At 42.5% G+C, this 21,499-nt stretch overlaps 1 protein-coding gene and 2 long non-coding RNA genes across 4 annotated transcripts in view; 2 read left to right on the top strand and 1 right to left on the bottom strand.

The window, feature by feature from the left end:
* The window catches only part of LOC131765454 (uncharacterized), a 61,994-nt gene extending 47,308 nt beyond the window's left edge, over positions 1–14,686 (top strand). Inside the window, exon 7 of the long non-coding RNA XR_010835470.1 lies at positions 14,600–14,686. This is a non-coding gene — a long non-coding RNA (uncharacterized lncRNA). The remainder of the gene's footprint in view (positions 1–14,599) is intronic.
* Positions 590–14,925, bottom strand: LOC131765448 (uncharacterized). 2 transcript variants are annotated; one of them, XR_010835472.1, is made up of 7 exons: positions 14,781–14,925; positions 14,197–14,529; positions 13,902–14,011; positions 11,155–11,222; positions 9,369–9,453; positions 8,338–8,414; positions 590–798 (listed from the first exon to the last, which is right to left on the bottom strand). It is a non-coding gene; the product is annotated as an uncharacterized lncRNA (long non-coding RNA). The 2 variants fall into 2 exon arrangements; XR_010835473.1 differs by lacking the exons at positions 8,338–8,414; positions 9,369–9,453.
* A 45-nt stretch (positions 14,926–14,970) lies between these two features.
* Positions 14,971–17,767, top strand: LOC136792079 (stabilizer of axonemal microtubules 1-like; the record flags this gene model as incomplete). Its single annotated transcript, XM_067006911.1, is given in 2 exon segments — positions 14,971–15,098; positions 17,584–17,767. Coding segments are annotated over 2 exon segments (312 nt in total), but the record flags the coding sequence as incomplete, so codon positions are not given.
* Between the last annotated feature and the right edge of the window lie 3,732 nt (positions 17,768–21,499).

The following is a 21,499-nucleotide window of genomic DNA, read 5'->3' on the forward strand; positions in this document are numbered from 1 at the left end:
TTTCTTATTCTTTTTAAAAAACATTAAAACAAATCGGGGCATTTAAGAAGTAGGACACAAAGGTGACAACATTTTTAAAGATAACACGTAAGGTTTCAAAGAAAAATTATTTTAAAAACTGAATTTAGAAAGCCACTCTTGAGTTTCACATCGACCCGAGTTACATGCTCACTCTGGCCTTAGGGGTGAACTTTTTGAACTTTGGTGGGAAAGATAAGAAAGTCTAGGTTAAGGATCTGGAAGAGTAAGAGAGGGGAGGAGGAAGGCAGAGAGACAGCGTGTGTAGGTGGGAGGGGGGGTAGACTGACAGACCAACAAAAGACACTCAGTATCTTGCTATCAATTACCTCTCACAGTTCAGAAACTTTTCCACCAGAGTGAAACCTCCAGATCCTCCTAAACACCTCTCCCATTTTTGCTGAGTTCTTCTCCAAGAGGACATGACAGACACATCAAGGTACCTTAAAGTCATTCTCTCTACTACCCCTTCAAATCTTGGGGGATTTAACTCCATCACAGACCAGAACACTACTGAATGTGAAATGTAAAACCAGCTTTCTGATGGTCAGTGAAATGTCCCAAGTGGCAGAGTCATCGGCAGTCAGTTCCTCCTCTCTCCCCACACCTTCTTTAAGCAGTTAAATATTTCCATGTTACAATCCACTACCTGCGGACAGACCCCTTCCACAGCATCCACAATAATGCACCCATCACAAATGCAAACAGCCGTCGATACTTCTGAGGAGAAATCCACATGTCCTGGAGAGTCTATCAGATTAATCAGGTACTCCTCCTCACCTGAAATGAAATTGGAAGACACACATTTTCAGTTGTGCAAGTATACAGTACTCTTCCTCAGGCAACCCTGAGTAAGAGAGCTTCTAAGAAATGACTGAATAAAGCTAAAGAAGACAAAAGCTCAATCAACAGCTACCATTCCAATTTAGGAATTCCCAACGATGGAACTATCGATTCCAAACAGCATCAGTGGGCTTCCCTGGTGGCTCAGCGGTTGAGAGTCCGCCTGCCGATGCAGGGGACACGGGTTCGTGCCCCGGTCCAGGAAGAGCCCACATGCTGCGGAGCGGCTGGGCCCATGAACCATGGCCGCTGAGCCTGCATGTCCGGAGCCTGTGCTCTGCAGTGGGAGAGGCCACAACAGTGAGAGGCCCGTGTACCGCAAAAAAAAAAAAAAAAAAAAAAAACCCAAAAACAAACAGCATCGGTATAAAAGTTTAAAGAATTGTATTTTTCTAATAATCTAGTAACCACTTATCAAGAGCTACTGTGAGCCAGGCACTGTGCTAAACACTTGTGCTCATCACACATTATTGAGCCCTTAAAATATCCATACAACATAAACATTCCTCTACTCACTGTGCAGATTAGGAAATTGGGACTACAAGAAACTAATGGAAAAGACACAAAGCAGGTAGCCAACTACTTCCCTACAACTTCTCAAAGAGCAGTGTGTGAATATGCACAGCAAGACTTACAGTCAATTCTAAGTCACAAATTTAAAGAGCAGCTACTATGTGCCAAGCAGTGTGCTACGTGCTCTCACATTTGATATACTGTATTCTTTAATCCTCACAACAAAGTTGTAAGCTGAGGGCATGACTCATGCCTATGTGTCCTGTTTTAGCACTGAAAGTCTCACATCCCGTCAAACGCCAACGTCAGTCCCACGTCCCACTAAGCCTTAAGTCAGTCCCAGGCAAACCAGAACTCCTGGCCACCCTAGGTTACAGAGACATCATATTATCAATACAAGGTAATTAAGTAAACCAGCCAGAAAACCGGTAGTTCATTAGAATTCTATACTCATTCCCCATTCACTGATAAATCGGATACAATTCTCTTTTAATGGCATAATCATTACTTAAATGATCAAACACCTGAATATACCTATACTTTACTTTTGCTCCTCCTCTTAACTCAGTGTTTTTCAACTTTTGTGTGCTCCAGAACTACTACAGGGCTGAATGTTATAACTTATGGGCCATTTAAAGGAATTTCCCCAGTGTGATGTTAACAACTTGATGACCTGATTAGTGCCCTGTGTGACACTGATAATGATAAAACAACAACACTGTAGTAACCAAAGCCACAGCTCACATTTGTGGAGTGCCTATCTGGGCACTATCTGGCACTGTTCTAAACATTTTATAGACATTATCTAATGTTTTCTTACAACAACGCTTGCAGTAGTTACTACCATTAGGCCAATTTTACAGAGCAGGAAGCTAGGGCACGGAAAAGTAAAATATCTTTCTGAAGAACATCCAGCTAGAATCCAACTCTAAGGTAAATTGCCTAAGATCAAAGAATTCAAAATGGAAGAGTGAAAGTTCAAACCCATCTACCTTCAAAGTCATACCTTTAACCCCGATCCTCAAGATGGCATATATTTAATCTCACATGCCAAGATTCCACTGGTAGTGAATTTCTGAACACTAGGTTAAGGATTCCAAAATGCAGTGGGCTCGGTGGGAAATTCTGCCACCAATCAGCAAGACTGCCTTCTTCAATACCACTCCTTCTCCTGCTTCCTCTTTTCACGCAAATTGCTTTGTAAGGAATTCTGGCTCTGATGCACCCACCAGGGAAGACTCCAACCAGAGAGCACTGTGGACATCTCTAAACAAAGTCAAAGAACCTGTGCCCTGGAACAATGGCCCCGTGTGCCTCCTTAATCGAGTCTTTTACTGTCAGGTCTCACAGCATCAGTCTCACAGCTACCCTTTAGGATAAGCACCAGGGTCCCAACCAAATAAACCAGAGAAAAGTGAGCAGTGCTAGCAAGGTTCAGGGTTCTATCTGCTCCCATCACATAAAACAAAAGTTATGAGATTCTTGAAGTCATTCAGCATTTTTGCAGCCCAACCCTTCATTTCCTAAACATGCTAAAGCCCCCACAAGGGAAGACATTTACCCAAGGTCACAAAAGCAGTTGCAAGACAGAAACACACCCGGGTCTATCTACCACCTTAGTCACTTCCTATGAAGGTCACAGATGCCTCTACACTTTGCAGCAGAGGAAACAACACTTGTTTGTTCATTTGGCTAAGAACCAGAATAAGAAACCCTGGAGTGAAAAAAGATTGATGTTCACTTCCTGGAACCCATATAAGGGTTCTAAACCTCTGCAACCTACTCAGAACTTCTCTATGTTCACATCACCCTGGAGAGAAAGTCAGAGATCAAGGACCAGCTATCTTTCACTCAATTTCACATTGCTAAGATGTGCCATTACCATAAAGCATGGGGCCTATTGTTAGAACAACTGAAACAGTAACAGCAGCACACCTTTGACTAAGAGTTAGAGTGACACAGAGAGAGATACATGCGTGCACACACACTTAAGATGAGAGACTTTAGCATGCTTAAGAGCTGACAGTTAGGCACCAGGACAAAGGAGATAAGTCCAGAGCACAAGTCTCAGTGACAGGAGGCAAGCAAGGATGCTAATAATGTTACAGTTTGAGGGGCAGTGGCAAAAGGTTGAGAGAATGCTCCCATTTTCTGTGAAACAGAACGTAAAAATGTCTGCTGAGATTGTAGGAGAGGGACTGAGAGGTGGACTGAAGAGACTAGAAGGTTTAAGAGAGCTGTTGGAGAGAATGAGCAAGGCCCGACAGACAACATACTGGAATTCTGCCAGCAGCCCGAGGACCAGCCGATAACCCAGCACAAGTATGAGGAGAAAAAAGTGGAGAGAGTTAGCTCTATCGGGGTAGAGTTTTACTGGGAGGACAGAAGGTGAAGAAAGCAAACTGAGGACCTTGGCAAGACTGTCAGCAAAAAGACAAATCTGGGTTGTATGAGGCAGGAAGTAAATGAAGGACAGTGATGCAGCTCGAGACTGAAGGGCTTTCTGAAATCAAAGAATGTGGGTACCTTGCTACGCAGGCAAGAGAGCTGGGAAGAGTAAAGATTGTGGAGAAGGGAGTGTTTGAATTTGAAATGTCAAAGATGAACAGTTCTGGATGATGCTAAAATCCAGAAAGTAGCCATGCCAGAGGGAGGGTGAAGTGGAGATCTACACGTCACTACTGATGAAGCCATGCCGTTGGAGAGGTCATTTTCAGAAACGGTAAAAGCTACCCTGGTGGATCTGGGTAAAAAGGAAAACGATGAGCCAGGTGCCAAAGTCATTAATGAATGGGGACTGGGGACTGACTGATTTCCAAAGACTCCTGGTGCAAACGAGGAGTCTGCAAATGTAATTACTTGGCTCCCAGGACTACTACCACATGCTAACTACTCTGTCTTCAGGGGAGTTTCTTAACCCCTGTGAACTCCATCTTGCATACATGTAAAATGAGGATAACATCCATCTCACACGATTGCTGTGAGGATCAAACAAAATCACGCATATGAGGCATCTGGCTCAGAATCCAACTATCGTGCACCCATTTTCTTAGATCTGGCATCAACTGAATGCATCACAAAGTAAAGCATTCATTATGTTAAGAGGAAATAATCTGATCTTTAGTCAAACAAGGGACAATGGAACCCTTCCCTCCCACCTGGGTCCCAAAGGAAGACGACAGAAATCAGAACCTCGGGTTAATGTTCACATATCTGGAAGGTAAGGGAAGCGACTGATACATGTCGGCCTTGTGTGAATCTGGATGGCATGAATCAGTTTCCCCGCGGCCTAGTGTTAAGAGATTAAGACCAGAGAGCCACAGAGTTGAAACTAACGTGGGTGTAAACTCTCCACTTGCCCACAACCACAACCCCTATGGAGGTGTTTATAAAGAGGTGAACCTGCACATGGATCTCTCTGCAGAAAGCCCTGCCATATCCTTGGTCTCCACATTTGGAGTACATCCAAGCTACAGTGTGGCTGCCACCTGGGTAAATACTGAGTATCCCACTGAACCAGGTAGTTAGCTAGCTAGCACATATGCCTGAAGTACAAACTGAAAGCCTGTATGTTAACGCCAACTGCAATTTGTTCTACATAGTGCTTTACAAAATTTTTTTTTTTTTTTTTGCGGTACGCGGGCCTCTCACTGCCATGGCCTCTCCCGTTGCAGAACACAGACTCCGGACGTGCAGGCTCAGCAGCCATGGCTCACGGGCCCAGCCGCTCGGCAGCACGTGGGATCTTCCCAGACCGGGGCACGAACCCGTGTCCCCTGCATCGGCAGGCAGACTCCCAACCACTGTGCCACCAGGGAAGCCCCCAGGGAAGCCCCCAATTTTTACTATGTTGCCAGTATTTTAAAAATTGGAGGATTTTACAAAAAAATCTTGATGCCAAGTTTTCTTGAAAAAACAAAACAAAACAAAACAAAAATACGGGGCATCAGTCAGCTGCAGCTGACTACACTAGCCCACAGCCAGGTAGTGGGCGGTGTTTCATGGGTGGGCAGAGGCTACTCTCTAACTCATAACAGTCCCACCCAGACTGCCTCATTCATGCAGAGCTGTTGACACCAGCACCATGTCAAGAACTAATAATATAGTACTTAATAATCAAATTAGGCTGGTGTTGGAATAAGTAGTTAACTCTTTGGGGGGGAATTTAAGTTAGACATCTACCTCACAGTTTGCATGTATACACATAACACGTGTACAATTATGGTAGGATTAAATGTAAGAACTGAAAGTATAAAAGAACTGGTGATAAACTAGAAGTAATTTTTATTTCAGTCTTGTGTTTTAATGTATATTCTACAACATACTGAATTTTCTATAATACATATAAACTTGTAAATTTATTTAAAATTTTTAAAAAGACAACTTAGAGTGAAAACTTCATTTCAGAAGTTCTGCAATAGCAATATTTGCTCACAGGTATAAAGAACAGCTACAGGGTAGAAATGACAACAACAGGCCTTCAGACAACAACAGTCCAGGAATTTCTAAGTATTTAATCCATCTGAATACATTTCTCTCATCTATAGTTGCATCCTAGGCTAAAGGATTCAAAGGTATTATATCCTCTTAGGATTTTTTTATAGAATGTATACTGGGATTGGGATTATTTCCTAACTCTTGAAATGACCAGATAAATGTATAGTATCCTTATGAGAAGGGCACAAAGAGAGGTGGCTAAGAAATAGGAAAATAACAAGATTTAACAATATGGCCCCAACATTTATACCAAATTTTAGTCACAAATGTAAAGATGAGAGAGGCTCCATTTTCTCAAGGAAGAACTGGGGCCCTGGAAAATGCTAAGATACGAATATCACCTTGATGGTTTTCAACACTCTATCTGTAATATGCATAGTTTTGGTAAGCTTATTTGTTTACCTTAAACTAGAAAAATACCTTATCTTTCAATCCAAGTGAGGATTTGAAAACATTTTTGAAAGCTGGTTAAATTAAGAGTCAAAACCAGAAAGCACTTTATTAACATTTAGTACAGAGATCCTCAACTAACAGGGCATTTGGAAGGGGCATGGGAAGGAGGGAAGAAGTGGTAAACACAAAAATCACCTGCAGAGTTTCTTCAACCATCAGGTCTCCCTCCTCCAGAAGGGAGATCCCCTTCAGGTTGTCCCACCTTCACAGCAGGAAGTGCCCCATTCCAGAGAGTCAATGCTGAGATAGTGATGAGAATGTATCTCATCTCTCGGATGTTTTGAGAACATGTCTCAGTCAACATCCCCAACTTCCACCCCCATTTTGCAGATGTGGAAAGCAAGGCTCTAACTGTCAAGTGTGGTGACTGCCTAACCCACAGCCCCTTCTAGGCCATCATGGTCACAAAGAAACATGTTGAATACTTTATGGCTCCACTCCAATCACCACTGATCAGACTAGGAGATGACCATCCAACTACAGGCTGGCAGTCCATAGGTGCAACCTCTGCCATAGCCTGGCATCAAAACACAAGCTGAGCAACATCCTGCTCTTGAGATGTATGCTCGTAAACGTAGGAGAAAGCAGCAGTAAGCAACAGAACTACGGGAAAAAAACAGGAGTTGAGAGGAGGGGTCAGGGAAAGGGGAGTTTATGAAGATGGAGGCACTAAGGGTAGGCAAAAGCTATAAAATAGAGAAAAGACTTACAGGGTGAAAACAGATAAAAACAGAGAACTCAACCCAAGGATGACGGTGGAGTTCCAGAGGGAAGATCCGTTAACTTTTACTGATGGTCTCTAGAGCCATCCTGGAACCAGAATCAACATCTGCCTTCAGTTTCTTTGAGATGTCATTCCAATAATGCTCCTGCTTTTGGATTTTCATGACTCTTGTTTCCAGTATCATTTCACACATATTCTGTTAATAAGCCATCCCACCCCAACCCAAGCTAGCTTAAGCCTCTGCTCTGTGCAATCGAGAAAGTATATCTAGGACACTCTGAAAGCAAGTTATCCAAGGTCATACAGTTCAACAAAATAAAGATTAGACCATTCAATTCCCTGGGACCTATAGCCATTTTCCTGCAACACTGTACCACAAAGACAAAAGGGAACTGGAATGACTAAAGGTGATGATACATAAAGTAAACCTTAATAAAATGGTTTAAAAAGGGGTGAGGGAGGGCTTCCCAGGTGGCGCAGTGGTTGCGAGTCCGCCTTCCGATGCAGGGGACACGGGTTCGTGCCCCAGTCTGGGAAGATCCCACATGCTGCAGAGCAGCTAGGCTCGTGAGCCATGGCTGCTGAGCCAGCGCGTCCAGAGCCTGTGCTTCGCAATGGGAGAGGCCACAACAGTGAGAGGCCCGCGTACTGCAAAAAAAAAGGGGTGGTGGTGAAGGAACTGGAGACAAAGTCCAGAGAGCAACTAAAATTGACACTAAAGTAATCTTCAAATGAAAACAGACTAATAATATGAGTGTGGAAAAAGGAAGGCTACAAAGCTCTTAAAATCTATAAAAATAAGGAGAGAAAAGAAATAAACTGACCACTGACCCATTCACTGGATCACAGAATGAGGATGTTTAAAAGGTGAGAGGTAGTTTTTAAAAAATAAGGCATCAGGAGCTTCCCTCATGGCACACTGGTTGAGAATCTGCCTGCCAATGCAGGGGACACGGGTTCGAGCCCTGGTCTCAGAAGATCCCACATGCCGCGGAGCAACTAGGCCCATGAGCCACAACTACTGAGCCTGTGTGTCTGAAGCCTGTGCTCTGCAACAAGAGAGGCCGCGATAGTGAGAGGCCTGTGCACCGTGATGAAGAGTGGCCCCTGCTTGCCGCAGCAAGATAAAGCCCTAGCACAGAAACGAAGACCCAGCACAGCCAAAAATAAATATTAAAACAATAAAATTAATTTAAAAAATAAGGCATCAGTTTAAATACTAAACACTGGGAATTCATGTACCTAAAAGCTTCAAAACTGGTTTAGTTTAAAAACACTGTAAGACTCACCTCAAAGAGAAGAGTCATGTCCCATATAGTACAACCCTTGGTGTCAGTCCCAGAGATATGAAGGATAAATCACAGGTCTATTAGGAAAATGAAATATAGCTTTATTATTTTCTTCTAGTTATAAAAATTCACATTTTGTATAAAGTTTCCAAACAGTGCAAAATAAATATTTTGAAAAGTGTTAAGTTTCACATAATGCAGCCCCTAATAACTACAGTTAAGGTTCTGGTGTTTCCTTCCAGACACCTTTATCTATATATATAATATATTCTTATTACTAAAACACATTCATATCTTATAAGTATTTACTCTGCAACTTGCTTTTTGCCTCCTACTTTACGTTTTCTATATAATTACATATAGGTCAAACAGTTGCTTGAACAGCTGCATAGCATTTCACAGCATGGATGTATCAGTTTACTTAACTATTTTCCTTAACTATTTCACTATTTTCTTTAACTATTTTCCTTAACTATTTAAGGTTGTTGGCATTCTTTTCCCTAATACAAACTGTTGGGTGAATGTCAATGAACATATATCTCATGTGCCTGTATGACTGTTTCTGTCAGATAAATTCCTGGAAGTGTTACTGTCAAAATGGCATCCTGATCTGGGGATTAAAACTATAGTGATCATGGCAATGCATACACAGTAAAGTAAATAAGACTCTAGATCTAATAGGCAGGCCATAGGACAGAAGGAGGACCTAGCAAGGACATGGGACAATAAGGCTGAACCAGCAAGGTTCTAACACTCCAGACCTTCCTCTAAAGAAATCTATACAATCACCTGGGTGGAAGGGGGCACCTGTGAGCTGCCAGTTCTTCTGCCCTCAAGCCAGTCAGATGTCCCCATCTGTATTCAAATCTGGACAGCCTGACTCTGATCTGACAACAGATCATCTGGAAAGGTCAGAATGAAATTTGTGGAATGCAAAGCAAAAAACCTGAGGCCTGAAACTAATTCAGGAAGAGAAAGAAGGACACAAAAGATACAAAAACCATTGTTCTTTAAAACACAGATCGATTTACCTTTTGCATAATGTAGTGAAATGGCACTGGATTTCATCGTGATCCCTCGGACATGTTCATCCTCTCTGCTGTCCATGTACCTTAACTGTAAAAATGCAACATATGCATCCTTATTTCCCAATGAATTAAAATGTAATATTAAAATGACTGATTTGGATTTTTGTTTTAAACACTTAACTTTTTAGTCTTATTGCCATGAAATTGTTCGTTTTGTCCATTATTACCTTCTTAATTTCTGCAGCATTTTTCTTTCCTAGTACCACTTCTTTCTTCCACCTTTCCTTTCTCCTGATCAATGTTGAACTTTATATCAGTTGTAATGCAAGACAATCATAAACTGTCTACGTTGCTAGTAACTTTTTTTAAATTAATAGGCTTTATCTTTTTAGAGCAATTTTAAGTTTATACAAAACTTGAGGGCTTCCCTGGTAGCGTAGTGGTTGAGAGTCCGCCTGCCGATGCAGGGGACACGGGTTTGTGCCCTGGTCCGGGAAGATCCCATATGCCGCAGAGCGGCTAGGCCCGTGAGCCATGGTCGCAGAGTCTGCGCATCTGGAGCCTGTGCTCCGTAACGGGAGAGGCCACAACAGTGAGAGGCCCACGTACCACAAACAAATAAAAAAAAAAAAAGAAAAGAAAAATTGACTGGAAAGTAAAGAGGTTCCCAAGCATCCCCTCCCACACACAGTTCCCCTTATTAGTTACATCTTATATTAGTGTATAGTGTGATATATGTTACAATTAATGAACCAATATCAATACACTATTATTAATTAAAGTCCATAACTTACATTAGGATTCACTCTTTAAATGTATTATGACGTGTCCACCATCACTGTATCATATTTGTTAGCTGTATTAATCTTTTTGAAGAACAAATTGTGGCTTTATTGATCTTTTCTACTTCATTAATTTATGGTTTATTATTTCCTTTCATCTACTCACTTTAGAGTTATTGTACTTTTTCTCACTTCTCAACTGGGAAAAATAAAAGCACTTTATTATTTCATTCAACCCAGTTTTTTTAGCCTGCTATAGACAGTATCATGGGCCAGTTCCCCACCCAACGTGCCTCAAATGCCCAAGTCTTCCTTCAGTATCTTAGGTCTACTTTTTAATTTCAATTTTGCTTCTCTATCTCCTCTTCTCTATATTATCAGTCACCTGATAACTCCTGCTGACTATACTGTAAATTCACTGAAGGGAGGAACATCTCTACCTTTCTACTGCAAATAAATTATTCCAATTTCTTTCAGTTCACAGTTAAAAACAAAGGTCTCTATCATTTCATTTCCTAAAACATGATCTTCATCATGACCCTCAGGCTTCAGAAGCCTTCCTTTGGTACTTAGGTTAGCCTTCAAGGTCTTTGTAATCTGATACATTTTTTGTACCTGTACCTTTTTCTCTCTCAGTATAGGCAAACGTTCCACTCAAATGAAGCACAATCCACAAATTAGCCTTTATGCATTTTATCCACATTATTCCCCACTGTGAAGCATCTCTTCCACCTGTGAAATTTTCCACAGTCATGCCAGGTTATCAAATGACTGGTTGCAAAAGCTCTTTCTTGCACATAAAATATTAATATAAAGTAACATAAAGCAATCTAGAAATAACTTTTTCTCAACAATCTATTTTATCTTGCTAAATGAATTGGCAGCTTCTTAGATGCATGAACTATGCTTTATATTTTTTCGATCTTTAAGAGCACAACGAAGGACTCATCACATTGTAGATTTGCTAATACTTACTGAAATGCAAGTATATATCAAATATAACATACCTTGCCTGCCAGGCGACTGGAGATGATGCCATTGCTAGATATAAGACAGTCAGCCAGAGTAGTTTTTCCTGTTAAAGTAACATTAAATATTAAATGTTAATTAACATTAACATTAAATATTAATTTAAATCGATTTTTTTAAAGGGTGAGGTAGGTAGATTGTTTCAACAAATTTAACATCTACCATAGAACTGGTTTAGCAAATATTTCCTATTTACCTATACTAAGTGAATCGAGATACAATGGGCATTTTAATTAGAACTTTGAACAAAACATCATCTAGAAGGACACAGATTCCAGCACTCCACAGTGCTGTAATCTGTATTGCCAACCCTGCGGATCAACCTCAGTTTAAAATCCATCAAGCAACATTTTTTATTAAGGACAGAAAAAATTTTTTTTAATTGAGGCATAATTTACACAAAGCAAAATACACAGACTCTTAGGTGATAAGACAAACCACTGTACCAATCAAAATATAAAACATCTGACAAACAACTTTTACAGTTACTCAAATCTGTCCGACCAAGAATTTGATCAAGTTTATTGTAATGATTGCATCAGTCATCAGATATCCATAACTGTGTCCAGGCCTATAAACTTAAACTCTTGATAGCTCAGCATGACAAAAGGATAGCACAGCAATCATTTTTTCCTCTGAATGATATACTGGGTAAAACATCACCACAAGGCAATGGAACATTATCTTTTGCCATATTTCCCCATGTATGGCCTCAGCTGGCTTTTGCCAGTTAAACTGTTGGAAGAAAATACCCATTTGGCAAAGACATTCATGAAATTTACCCATATCTCCTACTGTTTGCAAGCCAATGGAGGGCATCAGCTACACTGCAGTGACCAAGGCTACCTAGTATCTATGTTCAAATATAAACGTAGGAATCTACTCTAATGATAAAAAAAATTCTTATGATACTCTAGTACCCATTTGAACCTTTAGTACTGTATTAAGTGCTTGCCATGTAAATATTACGTATCAGCGTATAACCCTAGAGCGTCACTTTCCTGCTTCCAATGGAGTGGAACATTCTAAGTACGGCGAGCATATATCCCCCCAAAATGCAAGTGTCAAGAAAGCGGGGACTTTGCTTTATTCACAACTGTATCCCTAGGACCAGAACAAGTCTTGGCATATAAGAAACGTTCAATAAATTATCCGTTGAATGAATAAATGAATCACAGATTTTCTAGGATAGTATTATTTTAACATACTTTAAAATAGTAAATTGTAAAGGAATTTGCTATACACACACATGCCACTGACTTGCCGCATGATTTAATTCACAAAGCAAAAGAACATACTTTTGTCAAACTTCATGTCCTCAAAACATGAGCAGCATAATTATAGAAACTCGTGGGGTAGGATGTCACCAGATTTGTGTACAAACCTCATTCTCAGTTGACTTCACTTACAAAGTGATCCATCACCTCTCCTTTTAGTTCCCATAACTACTTCACGTGAACTATTATATCAATGGCAATAGCCACCTAACGTCTTTTCTGCCTTTCAATCCATCCAAAACACTTCCACCGGACCATTCTTACTAATGTACTTTTTGTTTACAACATGCCTGCTTTATTCTGTTCTCCCAATGGCTCCCTATTACCTAATAATAAATAATGCTAATGATCCATCTTCATGGTAAAGCACGCACCTGCCAAGGGCTTCTCATTATCATCATTTAATCCTCACAATGCGATAAGGTGCGTTTGGTTTTTATTCCACTACACAGAGGCTGCAGACTGAAGCTCAAAAAGGCCAAGTAACTGGAAATGGAGTTTTGAACTCAGGTTGTCTAACTCCAGAGCTGGAGCACTTAACCCATATCCTAGTGCCTAGCTGGCACGAAGGGCTCTTTAAGATACAGCCCAGCCTACCTCTTCACTTTTCTCTCCTACTCCCTCACCTTCAGGAGGGTATATAGGTTTTATTTCACACTCCCAATCCTATCACTTTGCTGTGGCTGCATGAACTAAGAGAGAGTCTGAAACCAAGCGCGGGCTTAGCAGGAGGCAATGCTGTGGTATGAAAGCAATGCCTGTGAGAAGCTAAGCACCATGCATCCCTGCCCCCCTCTCATGTCCCGTGCTGTGGTCACATACATTCATTCTCCCCTTGCTGACATTATTCCCACTTGAAATGTGTGTCCCCATCTGCCATCTTGAATCACCCTTCAGGGGTCATCTCTAACACTCTTATAAAGCCCTTTTCTTAACCCATTACTAGCTTCCCGACCCTCCAGCTCTCTCAACCCTTAGAGTCTACTTTTTCCGTGTCTCATGTTGCGCTGCCTCAACCCCCAAATCACCTCTCTATATAGCTGGGCTGGTGCCCTGTGCATAAATCTCTACCTTCTGACATAGCTAGCAAAATACTTCGAATTTAGCACATGTTCCATGAACATCAGACGAGTTAAACAGAATCACATAACACAGGTTCTGAGGACATTATGTCAAGGCTACAGACGTGTTACATTACAAAGCCATTTCAAAATACTTGACAAATACTTAAAAACTCAACTTCTCGTTTAAAAGACAACAAAATATACTACATAGAAGAATAACAATCACTAGTTAGCTGCGATCCTCCCACAGCAAACTTTTAAAGGAAATAAGACTTGCAGCTTAGCAAGGATTACTCTGAACTGCCCACAGCATCACTCCACTGACACATGTGGAGACGCACCCCCTTCGTTACTGAAAATAAGCCACTTAGAAAGGATTCTTACCATGGTCAACATGAGCCAAGACACAGATATTCCTGATGTTAGCCGTGTTTTTCTGGAGTTGAATCATCTTATCCAAACTATTGAGCACCATGGTCACTTATGTCCTGTGACTATTAATTAAACACGTATTACAAATGGCTGAAGATCGGGGCGTTAAAAGATCAAAGTTTCTACTGCTGGGAGCTGACAAGACTTCTCGAGTCCCTTAAAGTAAGAACCCAACGGATGCTTCCTTCTGAAGGGACAGACCCACCCAGGCCCAAGTCCAATTTGAGCACTTCAACAAATACTGTACCACGACTGTACTTGCGGAGTTTACTCATCCTCCCGGATCGGCCGTTTGCGATGAATCACAAAGCTCGTGGGGGTTGGGTGCACAGTGACACCTGGAACTCTGCCCCGTACTCTGTACTCGAGCATTATTTCTCCAGGTCAGCGATTACATACTGGAAGGGTCTTATGCAGGAGGGAGAGAAGATGCCGACATCTCTCTCTTCCCCTGCTCGATCTTTTTCCAAGCCTTTCCTATCACTCCCACTTGCTTTCACTGGAGGTGAAACACCCAGCTTCCCGACTAAATTTTGGGGTCACGTGCAGGTGCACTGAACGTCTTCCATTCCTTTCCACACTGGGGAAACAAAGAAAAAACAAACCCTCAACTCTACATTCCCTTTATCCTCACTCCCTTTTTCTTTGAGGATCCCGGGTCCGCACTGAGAAACGGCCGGCCCGGCCCTGACACTACGCTCGGACGGCAAACGCTCCCAGCCTGGGCTGGCCCCTAGCCCCGTCCCCGCCCTGCCGCTGCGGCGACCCAAGACCGCCACTGCCTGGAGTTGGCGGAAGAGGACGACCGGACGCTTGCGGGACCGCACTTACCGGCTGCCGCCGCCCACCCAACCCGTCTCGGATCCAGGCGCCCGGCCACACGATGCGCGTCGCAGGCGTCCAGACCTCCGCGACCACCATACGCCCGCGCGCCGGGGGCGGGGCTGAGGACGCACGACCTTTCACACTCCCGCGCGTCTGGCGCCTCCGAAAGTAGACGGTTCGTCCGATAGCCTAGCCCCGCCGGTTGCCTGGACTGAGGCCGGCGCGGTGGAGTTGCAGAAGCTGCGGGTGCGGAGGAGCTGTGGAGCTGACCCCGGGAGCCAGGAGCATGACGACCTGGTGTGTGTGTCACATTTGTTCCTGCGGGTAAGAAAGGGCTGGTGTGGCGACCTCCGGGGCTTGGAAGCGAGCTGGGGTCTCGGGGAACGGAGCCCTCAGAGTAGCCGACCTGCAAAGGTGGAGGATGCGGGCCCAGCGACGTCCCACTTATCCCCGGGTCCGCAGATGCTCGCTGCGCACCCGCCAGCTACCGCGGGTTAGGCAGTTCTGCTTTGTCGGCTCCTATCCAGGGGCGCAAACTGGAATGCTATGGCGCCAGGCAGATGATATACACCTGTGTAGCAGCGGCTGGATGTCAGGCTGCCAAGTGTGGAGACCTGATCCGACGGGGAGAGTGTATGACCACAAAATATTTTTTAAACTTTATTTATTTTTGTCTGTGTTGGGTCTTAGTTTCTGTGAGAGGGCTTTCTCTAGTAGCCGGCAAGCGGGGGCCACTCTTCATCGCGGTGCGTGGGCCTCTCACTATCGCGGCCTCTCGTTGCGGAGCACGGGCTCTAGACGCGCAGGCTCAGTTGTGGCTCACGGGCCTAGTTGGCCCGCGGCATGTGGGATCCTCCGAGACCAGGGCTCGAACCCGTGTCCCCTGCATTGGCAGGCAGATTCTCAACCACTGCGCCACCAGGGAAGCCCCTATGCCCACACAATTTTTAAAAAATAAATAAAAGGAAACGGAAGGAGAGTAGAACGGTGTGCAAGCCTGTGAGTTTTCGACCCATGTTACACTTTCTTCTGTTCCTAGTTTTCCATCCCGGCCTGACCATATTCCCGTTCCCAGTCCCATCCAAAGTGCTTTCCTTTGGGATCTGACGGACTGAAAAGGTAGTAGGTAGTCTCCTGAAACCCAGAATTGGTCAGTGAGTCCTGCCTAACCTGTAAGCAGTCATCTCCTTTCTCAGCTTCCTTGCTGACCCAGGGATTAGACGACTATTTGCTAAATAAATAGTATGAATATGTCAATCCTGTCATACTGTAATCCCCTCCAAAGGAAAAACACTTCACATGGTGATGGAAAGCAGTTTCCCCGTAGTTTCATGATAAATGTTGTTTTTAATTACTAATTGGATGTAGATTAAAAGATAAGTCAACCTTTGAGGATTTGATTCATATCTGAAAACCCTGATGTGCAAGAAAATTGATTGTTTTTCTAATCTTTAAATTAATTTCTATCCAACCTAAGTTCCTTTCCCATCCAGCTGTCAGGAAATTTCAGTCTTCATTATGTTGGAGGCTACCTTTTCTCCAAGCAGTAAAATTTTACATCCAGGGAGCAGAGGCATTGCCAATGCAAGAGGAATCTTCTCTGGGCTTTAAACATTGGTAATGCTTCCCACTGAAATGTCTCTTGCTGAAGTTCGCAGAATCCCTTCAAGAGTGGTGCCACTGCTGCTTTGAAGTTTATGTTTTTCTTTTTGCGGTACACAGTCCTGTCACTGCTGTGGCCTCTCCTGTTGTGGAGCACAGGCTCCAGACGCGAAGACTCAGCAGCCATGGCTCAAGGGCCTAGCCACTCCGAGGCATGTGGAATCTTCCCGGACCGGGGCACGAACCCTTGTCCCCTGCATCGGCAGGCAGACTCTCAACCACTGCGCCACCAGGGAAGCCCTGAAGTTTATGTTTGATGTACAAGAATCTTGGCAAAGCTGAGAGCCACTAGGGTTCCACCTAGCCAACTCTTGATATCTGGCCACCTCCTGGAACACTGTTAGAATGAGGCAAAGACCCCCGCTCTTCTAAGAACTCCCTCCCCCTCATCTTCTACCTCCTTCCTCTCTCTGGGGAATCGTCCCCTCTTCCCTCTTTTGCAGTCCAGGACCATCTGTTTCCTCTTAGGACCTCATTTCCAGAAGGACATCTGATTTCATCTCTTCATGAATTGTTTTTATAAAGACAGGAGAGGGCTTTCCTGGTGGCGCAGTGGTTGAGAATCCGCCTGCCGATGCAGGGGACACGGTTCATTCCCCGGTCCGGGAAGATCCCACATGCCTCGGAGCGGCTGGGCCCATGAGCCTGTGCGTCCGGAGCCTGTACTCACAACGGGAGAAGCCACAACAGTGAGAGGTCCGCATACCAGCAAAAAAATAAAAAATAAAAATAAAAATAAATAAAAAGACAAGAGAACGTGTTGACTTCAGGCAGCTTTTATCCTCGGCCCTTCCAAAAGTCCTGCAAGAAGGAAATATCAGGGACCTGACTACCTGCTTGAAATAAAGGAGGGGAAAAAAACAAGGAGAAGAAACTCATTAATATTTCAATACATTGCCTCTCTTTAGGAGGGTCAAGATTGTCAAGAGACCCCTTCAGGGAAATTTTGACCTGCATCTGTTACTTTTTCATCTTGCTGTTTGAATCTTTTTTTTTCATACTATGTAACTAAATCTTTTCAAATGTCTGTGTCTTTCACTATATCAGTCAAAACAACCATCTATCTCAGAACATCGTTTTCTCTGCAATGTGTATATACAATTGCTCATGTGAGTTAAACTATGATAAGTTATTTATGTTTGCATAGGCGACATCATTGCCCACATGGAACCACAAGGATTTATGAAAATTCTGACGTGCCTTGTCCCACAGCTGAATGTTTGGGAAAATATCCTCTGTATGGCAGTGTTCTTCCACCTCAGAGTCTGAAGCCCAAGGAATAATTTTGAGCATATAGTGGTAAAATGGAAGGAATAACAACATTTAAGTAAATATCAAGAAACTGGTTGCTTTACCTATTTTTCTCCCCACTCTTCTGGGTTTTTTTGTTTTTGTTTTTTGAATTTTTGAATTTTTTTAATTTATGTTTTATACAGAAGATTCTTATTAGTTATCCATTTTATACATATTAGTGTGTATATGTCAATCCCAGTCCCACTCTTCTGATTTTAATAAGGTGTTTTTGTTTTTAACTCTTTAAACCATTTAGTTGATTTAGTTGAACCAGTCTACGAAGCAAGAGACTAGTTGAGTCACAACTTGAGGGAAACATAAAGATGTGAATTAAGTTAAATGAGAAAAATGAGAAGGAAAGGGGATATATAAAAAGTTCTATTGATTGTTTTTCTTAACCTGCTAAAATCTCTGGTGTTTATCTGCTTTCCGTCGTGACCAGAACCTAGAAGAATGCAGCAGCTTCCTAATGGTTATGTTTGTATCTACTCTAGCTTTTGCATCTCTGATCTGTTTTCTAACTTTAGCCAAGATGACCTTTTTATGTACTATTTATTTTTTATTTTATTTTATTTTTTTATTGAAGTATCGTTGATTTGCAATGCTGTACAGCAAAGTGACTCAGTTATACACATACATTCTTTTTTTTAATATTCTTTTCCATTATGGTTTATTGACAGGATATTAACTATAGTTCCCCATGCTATACAGTAGGACCTTGTTGTTTATCCATCCTATATGAAATAGTTTACATCTGTTGGGACTTCTCTGGTAGTCCAGTGGGTAGGACTCTGTGCTCCCAAGGCAGGGGGCCCGGGTTCCATCCCTCATCGGGAAACTAGATCCCGCGTAGATGCCGCAGCTCAGTGTTCACATGCCACAACTGGGAAGACTGCATGCTGCAGCTAAGAACTGGTGCATCCAAAATAAATTTTTAAAAAAAGAAAAGAAGTTTACATCTGCTAATCCCGAACTCCCAGTCCATCCCTCCCCCATCCCCCACCCCCCGTGACAAACACAAGTCTGTTCTCCATGTCTGTCAATCTGTTTCTGTCCTGTAGATAGGTTCATTTGTGCCATATTTTAGATTCCACATATAAATGATACCACATAGTATTTGTCTTTCTCTTTCTGTGTTATTTCACTTAGTATGATAATCTCTGGTTGCATCCATATTGCTGCAAATGGCATTATTTTGTTCTTTTTTATGGCTGAGTAGTATTCCATTGTATATGTGTACCACATCTTCTTTATCCATTCATCTGTCGATGGACATTTAGGTTGTTTCCATGATTTGGCTACTGTGAATAGTGCTGCTATGAACATAGGGGTGCATGTATCTTTCTGAATTAGAGTTTTGTCTGGATATATGCCCATGAGTGGGATTGCTGGATCATATGGTAATTCTACTTTTAGTTTTCTGAGGAACTGCCACACTGTTTTCCATAGGGCTGCACCAACTTACATTCCCATCAACAGTGTAGGAGGCTTCCCTTTTCTGCACACCCTCTCCAGCATTTTTTATTCATAGACTTTTTTATTTTTGTGGTACGCGGGCCTCTCACTGTTGTGGCCTCTCCCATTGCGGAGCACAGGCTCTGGACGCGCAGGCTCAGCGGCCATGGCTCACTAGTCCAGCCACTCCGTGGCATGTGGGATCTTCCCAGACCGGGCCACGAACCCGTGTCCCCTGCATCGCCAGGCGGACTCCCAACCACTCCGCCACCAGGGAAGCCCCATAGACTTTTTAATGGTGGCCATTCTGACTGGCGTGAGGTGGTACCTCATTGTAGTTTTGATTTGCATTTCTCTAAATACTTAGTGATGTTGAGCAATATGACCTTTTTAAAATGCAGATCTAATCCTGTCACCTCCCTGCTAAAACTGCTGTTATATTTTCCCATTATATTTAATGTTTACCAAAATCCCTTCATTGTTTTCTCCCTGCTTTCTTTTCTGACTTGTTTTCACTGTAATGCCCTTTGCACTCTTACGGTTACATCTCATAGGACATTTTTATTTCTTGGAAGTACCAGGCTTCTCTTGTCACAGAGCTTTCCAAGATACTATGTTACCTGTGAGGAATTTTTCCTGCCTCTTTACCCTGATTAATGCATATTCAACCTATAGCTCTCAACTCAGTTATCACTCTAAAAAGGCTTCACTGACACTCATCCAGTTTGCAGGCTAGGTAAAAGTCCCCTATGTAAGTTCTCAAAGCATCTGCCTGTTATTTATCATTAGATTAGTTTCATTGTTCCATGAAGGCAGGAACTATGTCTATTCTTATCTCAGCATTCTATTTCCAGAAACCTTTTACAATGCCTACTAGCTCATAGTAGGCATTGACTATTTATTCAGTGTGTGAAAGACAAAAAAGTCCTTTTTAAGCCTAAACTCTTCATTTGGACTCAGCTTTTTTGATCTTTGTCAATTCAATAGGTTCTTTTCTCTATGTTCTGAATGTGTACACTATATTCAAGGTACAATCTTAGGCATTAAGTATAAAAATATCAATAAAGAGAAGTTCTTGCTTTCCAGGAACTCATACATCAGATTTCTATAATTTAGGGTTGTTCAGTGAACATGGTGGGAACCAGGGAATTTCAATATCTGAGAGATTGGTGTATAGTTCTAAAAATGTAGGTTGAGATCAGATTGTGAAGTCTTGGTTGTCAGACTGAGGAGCTTAACATTTTTCTAGTAGCCAGTAAAAATTGTTCAGTTCTGCTACCAGATAGGATATAGCAGATGGCAGAAAGCCATTACTTCCACTGACACAGCTTAAAAAAATACGTAAATTTTTAAAAATCTCTTTTTAATGGAAGCAAAGAACTAAAATTAGAGAGACAGGGGTGCCCTTCCTAGATGAGCTGAGATGACCAACTGTGTACTTCTCTGGGAGCATTTGTCAGGTCTAGGCCAAGGCTGAAGATTAGGGTAGCATCAGCAGCGGGACCCTCCTAGGGGAAGGGAAACCAGTGGAGCACCTGACACGTAGGCCAGTGTGACCAACTGGAATCTGTAAATACCCCTGATGTGTGGCTGGTTTTCCTTGCGGGATGTCTGCTGAGTGATTAGGGGGCATGGTGGGCTAGAGGACTGGGCTAGAAGAGCCCACAGATATACACCACAGTCTCACTTGGGAGCAGGTGCTTAGGGGAGAAAGTCCCACTAGAATGAAGGCTCTACCACAAACACATCACAGGTCTTGTCCTTGAGAAACTTGTAACTAGAGGAAGACTATGTCTAACTGAAGGTGCCGCTGAATGCCAGCTGCACTCAGTTCCTGACTGGATCAAGGTGACCTGCCCCGTATCCTATCTGCATAACATAGGAAAGAGCAAGCTGTCTTCTGTTCAAAATAACATCGATTTTAGTTTCTATGGTTTTATAATACATGACATTCGGCATAGAGTAAAACATTATGAGACCTATGAAGAATCAGGAAATATTTAAAGAGGTGATGGTCAAGAAATTTCCAAAATTGTTGAAGGAATCAGGCTTCAGAGTCACGAAGCTCGATGAACCCCAAAATAAACACAAAACCACGTCTGGCAACTGTCGTCAAACTTCTGAGAACCAAGTAAATTCTTAAAAGTTGTAAGAGCAAAAACTACATATTACTGACAAAAGAAAAATTAGAAATGTATTGCACCAGAAACTATGGAAGCCTGAAGTTAATGCAATGACATTTTAAAGTACTGAAAGGAAATTTCAAACCCAGTGAATCCCAGCATTTTATATGTAGTGAAAATACCCTTCCAAAA

Source organism: Kogia breviceps, chromosome 11 (assembly GCF_026419965.1).
Source record: "Kogia breviceps isolate mKogBre1 chromosome 11, mKogBre1 haplotype 1, whole genome shotgun sequence".
Classification (NCBI taxonomy): Eukaryota; Metazoa; Chordata; class Mammalia; order Artiodactyla; family Physeteridae; genus Kogia; species Kogia breviceps.